The 8,191-nt window shown below is 43.9% G+C and overlaps 2 protein-coding genes across 5 annotated transcripts; one reads left to right on the top strand and one right to left on the bottom strand.

The window, feature by feature from the left end:
- Window positions 1–17: 17 nt before the first annotated feature.
- LOC124148066 (alkali-sensitive linkage protein 1-like) lies at window positions 18–2,528 on the top strand. Of its 2 annotated transcripts, none has more exons than XM_046519001.2 (3): window positions 18–149; window positions 1,280–1,432; window positions 1,843–2,528. In XM_046519001.2, the coding sequence occupies exons 2-3, from the start codon at window positions 1,299–1,301 to the stop codon at window positions 2,501–2,503; spliced, it is 795 nt and encodes a 264-aa protein (XP_046374957.2). In that variant the 5' UTR covers window positions 18–149; window positions 1,280–1,298; the 3' UTR covers window positions 2,504–2,528. The 2 variants fall into 2 exon arrangements, with proteins under 2 accessions (XP_046374957.2, XP_046374958.2); XM_046519002.2 differs by lacking the exon at window positions 18–149 and adding an exon at window positions 405–498.
- A 1,252-nt stretch (window positions 2,529–3,780) lies between these two features.
- LOC124148064 (alkali-sensitive linkage protein 1-like) lies at window positions 3,781–7,869 on the bottom strand. Of its 3 annotated transcripts, none has more exons than XM_046518993.2 (3): window positions 7,780–7,869; window positions 5,374–5,524; window positions 3,781–4,528 (listed from the first exon to the last, which is right to left on the bottom strand). In XM_046518993.2, exons 1-3 carry the CDS (start codon window positions 7,853–7,855, stop codon window positions 3,865–3,867), a joined length of 891 nt encoding a protein of 296 aa, XP_046374949.2. In that variant the 5' UTR covers window positions 7,856–7,869; the 3' UTR covers window positions 3,781–3,864. The 3 variants fall into 3 exon arrangements, with proteins under 3 accessions (XP_046374949.2, XP_046374951.2, XP_046374950.2); XM_046518995.2 differs by lacking the exon at window positions 7,780–7,869 and adding an exon at window positions 6,834–6,927; XM_046518994.2 differs by lacking the exon at window positions 7,780–7,869 and adding an exon at window positions 5,620–5,668.
- Window positions 7,870–8,191: the final 322 nt, after the last annotated feature.

Consider the following 8,191-nt stretch of genomic DNA (forward strand, 5'->3'; position numbering starts at 1 on the left):
AGGCAGTACATTCTAAGACACGCGTTTCAGTGATAACTGATATAAGATCAGGCTTGATTGTGTCTGTATGCTGCTTATCTGCCTCTACGCCAGCCCTGTAAACAGAACAGATGGGTTCCTAGTCCTATCAGTCCTGTAACTCAAACAAGGTAGGCGCTATATTTACTCTGTGTAATATTTGCTCGATCTTGTTAATAAACATTCAGCTGCTCAGAAATGATTATGATTATAATCTATACCCTACGTTTGTTTTTGGACCATATCGAAAGAGTATTTATACGATCAAATAGCTGTTCTCAAAAGACATATATGTGTAAAGGTACCTCAAGACTGGCAGCTTGTCCTTGACACTGTTGCCTTCATCGTAAGAAAAGGTTAGGTGAGATGAGGTATGTGCATGTGCGTGTGCGTGTGCGCGCGCGTGTGTGATCAGACGCTCTCTCCACTAGACCAGGGAGGCAGCCCGTAACAAAAGGACATCAAGCAGCGATCACTACGGTGAGGTGAAATAGGGTTTAAGGTCGCGTTCAAGATTATTGCTCTTCTATAGCGACGTATACCCCACTCAGACACAGTATACTGACCCGAGCCGACCAGTCCTTGTTTTAGCCCCTAAATACTGAGGGCCAGCGCCAAACAGGGTAACAACAACTACCATCTTTTAACGTCTTATGGTATGACGCGGACGGGGATGAAACCGTTAACCTTCCGCTCTCCGGGCGGACGCTAGACCACTGAGGCGGTCGATTTACTACGGATCATATATAGACTGTTAATTTCTCAGAGGGACGTGCGGGCCAGTGGGGTAAATGGGTTAAAGACCGTTTTACTTGTAATTCAGTTATATCACGGCGTGTCAGTTTTATATAAAACCCGAAACACAGCTGGTCACATACGTCTATCACGATGGAGAAACCTATGAACTCGGGTATGGTGCCGTTAAACCATTGATTATATTGCGGGTGAATCAGTCATTCGAATCTGCGGATCCTGGCATGTCTCATGGACGCAACTTTGCATAGCGAAAAGCAGAGCCTTAGGCCACCGGGCGGCCCGCGAGCCAGGCCTGAGAGTGGTGTGGGAGGGGGAACATTCAGGGGTGGGGTTATACGTTCAGAAGACTCGTATAATGGATTAGGAGCCTGCGACAACCTGTGTAACATAAACAAATCTGGGCTTTCCTGCTTTCACTTGGGGACGTGACAGGTAGGAAAAGACCTGAAAATACTATGATGGTGGGTAGACAGTCATAAAAGTTAAGTATGCCTTGTTGTTTTAGATAGCAGAACGAAGAAGAGATGTTGTTGCTTCTTTGTGTGTGGCTGTTGGGGACGTCCCTGCTGGTGGCGGGTACTCCGAAGAAAGGGGTGTGTTTGTACATGAAGGCGTACCACTGCAACGATACACAGGCCCTCCGTGACGTCAGCTGGTGGTAGGTCAGGACCATCTGGTGGCCATCTTGGTCAAATATACCATAAGTGAGTGTGTATAGATTAAGGCCGCATTGGTCGCAATTTCAGCTATATTGCGGCAGCCAGTTTAATAGTAAAGCTGAACCAGTCATTGACAACGTCCTACCCGTCGGGTACAATGCCACGCAATCAACCCATTAGAAGAACCTGATCCAATGGTCCAATTTAGTCGCCTCTTGTAATTGTGTCCCGACTGATCGGAGCTACTGAGGTCTATACTAATGAGCGTATAATATATCTACTGCCATCTCGTGAAAATATAAAACGTCAACGCCAGAGAAACACTAAGTCTCTATCTACTATCTACTGACCATCACCTGTAAACGATCTACTAAACATCAAGTGTAAACTGATCATCTTCCTGCTACAGGTATGACTGGGGCATGGATCACAACAAGCATCATGAGCTTGGCTGTCAGGGTCAGCCCCGGGGGGAGTTCGTGCCCATGGTCTGGGGCTACTGGGGTCAGAAGATGAACTTCCCAAGCTCCTCCCACCACGTTCTTGGCTTCAACGAACCCAACCACAGAGACCAGTCCCACATGACCCCTCAAGCTGCTGCCTCGCACTGGCGGGAGCTCCAATCAGGGGCCCACGGTATGTCCTTGGTCAGCCCGGCTCCTGCTCGATGTGGCAGTGTTGGAGGACTATGTACAGAGGAAACCTACAAATGGCTAGATGACTTCTTCAAAGCTTGCAGCAGCTGTCAGGTCGACTTCGTGGGGGTCCACAGCTACACTTGCAGCGCTGACAACGACATGAGGTTCCTGGAAACCGTGTTCCATCGGTACCACAAGAAGGTCTGGCTCACAGAGTTTGCATGTCCCTATTCCTCCTCCCTATCCCATATTGAAAACTACATGAAAGCAATCATCCCTCGACTTGAGGCTGCTCCGTTTGTGGCCCGCTATGCGTGGTTCCAGGCTCGGATAACGCACGGTGATAACTTCATCCACAAGGAGAACAGTCTTCTGGAAGCTGACTCTTCCAAGCTAACACCCCTTGGGAGATTGTATAATTCTCTTCATTAAGGATTTAATTAAATTGTGTACAATCTGTTATTGTTTTACTTTTTATGTAATTATTACAATAATTATAGGCCTATAAATACAAATGTTAATTCACTTGATTGATTGCATTAAGTATCGATACAAAGTTGGTAAATTGTTTCAGCATCAGTTCACCTGATGTTTTCTGCAATATTTTACTAAATGTGACAGTTCAGGAGAAACAACGGGAGTTGCCGCACAACAAACATGACCAAATCATGTTCCTTTCACCACACATTCATACATGCATGACAGGCCATGTGGAGGGGAAAACTTAAATGTTCTTCATAAATGACCACTGCATGGGATATGTCATAATGACACACCCTCAGAAGACCAGGGTTAGAAGTGGTCTTAAGCAACCAACGCGTGTCATACGAGGCAGCTAACGGTATCACGTGTTGATGCCTACGGAAGTTGTTGATTAATGTCATTGTAAACCAATTATGTAGATCGACATACATACAGACGATGACATACAGCTTGAATATTGAGTTCGGCATTACACAAGCAAAAAAACACAAATCATAACGGCACATTGAGAAATGAGCAGTCGGACAATAATTTCAATATGGCTCATACTATTTGTCCTCCGTCCTTGGAAACACTTAACTCATATCAAAGGGTGGACTTCAAGAGAGGGATACAAAACTAGATCCCTTGTGCTGACTTCACTGGTGTCATCGAGCTGGTATCATCACAAATAATTTTAAGGGGTCCATTCATATAATTACCACCACTATGTTGACTTTTACGCTCAACGGACGCGGTATTTGACTAATATTCTCTGACGTTTTATGTTAACTTGAAATGGGCCGATGTTTCTGTTTGTGGACTGAAGTCCCCGATTTTCATCATTTATGCCGAGCCTACAACCAGAAGAAATGTTTGGGCCGTGACATTTAACTATCCTGCCCTTATCATTTCTTTTGGACGAATCGGGTAGGAATATGTATATGTTTCAGACAAGTATGTGTGTATGTGGATCAGAAAAATTATGCTTACGAGTAACCCAGACTTCTGATTGTAAACGAGTCCTCGTTTGAGTGAGTGAGTATAGTTTCACGCCGCTTTTAGCAATATTTCAGCAATATCAAGGCGGGGGACACCAGAAATGGGCTTCACACATTGTACCCAAGTGGGAATTGAACCCGGGTCTTCGGCGTGACGAGCGAAAGCTTTAACCACTAGGCTACCCGACCGCCCCTTCCCCGTTTGAACAAGTCGAGAAACGTCCTGACATAATAGCCAACCAGTCATCATTGTAATGATTTATTGGAAAAGGTTAATCATTTCAGATCAAATATCTTAAATTACATTACAACCATTTGGACTCAGATGATTTAGTGAAGAGTATTATACAGCCTTCCCAGCGCCGTCAGCTTAGCAGAGCTGTCTTCATGCAACGCGTTGACTTTGTGGATGAACGAGCCGTCTTTGACAATACGGTTCCCAAACCAGGCATAGCGAGCCACAAACGGAGCACTTTCTAATCTTGGTATAAGCCTTTTCATGTAATTCTCAACATGGGTGAGAGAAGTTGTGTAGGGACAAGCAAACTCCGTCAACCAGACCTGTTTCTTGTAACGGTTGTGGACTGTCTCCAGGAACCGCATGTCATTGTCGGCGCCGCAGGTGTAGCTGTGAACGGCAACGTAGTCGACTTTACAGCCTGCGCATTCTTTGAAAAACTCGTCCAGCCAATCAAATGGATCCATGACACAGTTGGAGTTGTTGCCATGGACTTTACATCGGGCTGGAGCGGGGCTGATAAGGGATTTGCCCATGGCAACAGACTCCAATTGATGCCAGTGGGAGGCGGCTGCTTTGGGCGTCATGTGGGCTTGGTGCCTCGCGTTGGGTTCGTTGAAACCGAGGACATGGCGTGCGGAGCTGGGTAGGTTAACATTGGCGACATGACCTCCTCCCCAGAACATGGGTACAAACTCCCCTCTGGCAGGGCACCCCATCTCATGGAGCTTGTTGTCACTCGTTCCCCAGCTATACCTGGTGTAGAGAGGTCACGATTGATAGGTCAGGTAACAAATGTTCGGAAACAGTATAGGTTGCTAGTCTAGTCCTACATACGGTTTGGTAAACGGCCTGACCGTTTAATAACTTTGTTTGAGACAGAATAGTTTGGGGCACAGCTTCAAATATGTACAATCTTCCCTCAAAACCCACAATACACTATTTTCCAGAAAGCAATCTTATCTTTTTTTGAGCAGCGTATATCAAATGGCCGGCCTCATACATTTTTGACAGAAAATCCGAATAAATAGGTTAAATGGGAAAGTCAAATTCAGTAACATCAATCTACTATCTGACGCCCTTTGGCATCATGTTTGCCGCGACAGAACACACACATAAGTCTGTAATTAAGAATTAAACGTTGCAAGGAGTCGTGTCATTTTTCCTAGAAGGACACTTTGGATAATGCTTACATTGTATCCGCATTGGAAAATTTTATTGTATCGTATTAAATTCATAAATACGTATTTAAGAGCTAAAAAGCGTGATTTAATACCAATCGTTATTGATTATGAATGATTTGTTTGTTAGTTGTTTAACACTGCACTCAGTAAAATTTCAACTATGTAACGTCGGTCTGCAAATTATCGAGTCTGGACCAGTCAAGCCAATGATTGATGTCATATATACGCTTCGAACCAAGACAGCGAGCCTGACCACCCGATCACGTTAGTGTTGTGGCCTCTTACGGCAAGCATGGGGTTTTGAAGGCTCATTCTAACCCGTATCTTCACCTACATGTTCGTCGTTTTGGCCAGTACCCGGTAAGATGTACATGATGATGTATATATACAAACGTTACGTGACGCAAACACACGTACCACCAGCTGATGTCTGACAGTGTCTGGGTGTCGTTGCAGGTCGGGTGCTTCGTGGTGAAAGCTGTGCCTTTCTTTGGTGTTGTTACCACAGAAGTGATCAATACGGCGAAGCAGGTCACGCTGGCAAACCCCCACATCATGGCGGCGATTTCTGAAAGAAATCCAAGAAATATTGTTGGTTTAATGAAATTGAAATTTAAGGAGTGAGCACTACTTCTTAATTAGCAAAGAAGGCGAAACACTTACAACTGAATATGATTGTCAGGCAGAGAGCCATTGTAACCTGTTTTGTTTCGAGTTTGTATGTACTTGGCACATATTGCGGTTACTGATATACAACCATGAAAAGGTCAGGGACTTCATAGGATGGTCGTCTCTGAAACACGAACTAGATATCTGTGCACACGACCAGAGATAAAATCCGAGTTTTTTTAGAAGATCACGTGACAGTCCGTTCCAAGAATATTCTTCCTTCAACACGGAGTTCGTGTAATGTAGATACTATTTCCGAAATAATCTGATTTTATTTATCAAGAAAGAACGTGCAACACACTCAAATACAAAAACACCAATTATTGATGACAAAGCCTGTTGGGATAATTTACAAAGATGATGAAAATAGGAAGTCCAACGCAAAAGGAAAAAAATGACTCAATGATACTAATCAACAAACAAACAACAGTGAGTGAGTGAGTGAGTGAGTTGGGTTTAACGCCGCTTTTAACAGTATTCCAGTTATATCGCGGCGTGTCAGCTTAATATGGGAGGAAAGCCCGAAGTGATGCAGGTCTCAGACGTTTACCACTTAGGTGAAACCCACGAGCACGGGTATGGTGCTGACAAACCTAGCAACATAATCGGGGCGAATCGGGATCCGAACCCACAATCATAGGTTTCTGGCATGCCCTAGGAACGCAACTCTGCACAGCGAATCGCGGCGCCTTAGACGACTGGGCCACCCGTGCCCCCCAAACAAACAACAAATTACAGTGGAACGACATCATGTTGGAGGGTAAAACCGTAACTATCCTTCCGTACACCCCAACTTTTCGCCAACCACAATGGCCACTCTTTAACCCAAACAACTTCTTTTAGAGGCATTTAGAAGATGGAGTACTGAGTAAGAATAGGATATTTGGTTTTAGAACCTACACCGAAACCTAATTGTAATAAAGAAGTTGTTCATCCAAATATCTTATCCTTACTTTTTACCCAAATGGTCTGTGTTTTTGTAGCTCCAGGAAATGTGGCGAGATTGTGTTTAATGGGGCCGCTGAAGGAGTACTCGCATACTAGGGCGAGGGAAAACCAAGTGGTCAAACCGTTCACTCGTGGCCAGAAGGGCTAGGTTAAATTCCTATAAAGTGTAACGCCAATCCATCATAAATCATTTGCTGAAATCAGCGTTAATCTCAACGCTGTCAAATAATGGTAAGAAAACAGAAACATGTTATACTCACGAAGAAAACTGTCTTCTGACACTCAGTGTAACACTATATCTTGTTTTGTTCCAACTGATAGTCACGTGAGATTACAACACAGCACATATGCTAGACTGCGCCCAGTTTGTATTTGCGTTTTATTTATATTCTAAGGCAAGATGTCTTTGCAATCAAGGGGTCTATTTCGGTCCTCTGGTGCAAAATGACCACACCTGCTTCCGCGTCGTACAACTACATCCGACCACGATACATGCACACAACAGATGTGGTAATTGTTGTCGCATTTATACAGTACATTCCTGACACACGTTTAAAGTTCCTGATATGATATGATATGATTCGAATACCGATGTGCAAACTTTTTGTAAGAATCCGCTACGCGGATTCATACAGTTTGCACATCGGTTTTTCGATTCATACCTCGATGAACCGAAAAAAATACACAGTCAATCCTTAAATTGAACATTTTTTCTCATGAACAGACAACACAGGCAACATATATATTCCCTTAATAGCATTATGTCCATATTTGCAATATTCCCGATTATTACATATCAGATAATAATCATACATATAAAACACACAATATGCATTTAGATTGAAATAGTGCACAGCCAGGCCATAACACTGAAATCTAACAGTGTTTTATGAACCCATTCATAACATTCATGCTCATGAATCACTAACCATTTACAATATCACAGATATTAGATACTATAAGTTACTTAGTGCTATCAGTAAGTTTAGAAAGTAATATTAATAATATTAACTAACCTAGTAACTTGTACTGTGGTGCAGAGCAGTGCAGTGATAGTGACAAATGGTCAGAGGTGTTAAGGTGGCTGCTGACATAGATATTTAAAATCACTAATCAAGACAGAGAACTAGCCTTCAGCCCTTTGATGATCAAGACAGTTAAAACAATTATACTTAAATGGAAATACCTGATATGAGAGTAATATACCTGAGATAGAGATAGATGCCATTCCGCTGGAGGAAGTCTCTTGTTGCTCTCGCAGTGTGGGCACGGGCGTTATCATGCTGAAACTCGTGGTTGCGGCTACGTGCCAAATGAGGTATGGCGTGTGGTCTCAAGACTTGATCAGTGTACCGAGCTGCTGTGACACCATTTCCTCTCCCTGGACCGATGTTCTTGAAGACCACAGGGTCGACCCTCTGTGCAAGACCAATTCCACCCTAAACCATGATGCTCGGACCACCCCACGAGTCTCTCTCAACAACACACGCATCCGAATAACGTTCCCCAAGGCGTCGCCAGAATCTCTCTCTCTCTCTCTGTCATCTGCTTTTGAGATACAGTAACGTCTCTCGTCTGAGAAGAGGACCCTTCTCCACTGCTGGTGGCGCCAATGCTG

The sequence above is a fragment of the Haliotis rufescens genome, unplaced genomic scaffold (assembly GCF_023055435.1).
Source record: "Haliotis rufescens isolate VD_foot unplaced genomic scaffold, xgHalRufe1.0.p SCAF_10, whole genome shotgun sequence".
Classification (NCBI taxonomy): domain Eukaryota; kingdom Metazoa; phylum Mollusca; class Gastropoda; order Lepetellida; family Haliotidae; genus Haliotis; species Haliotis rufescens.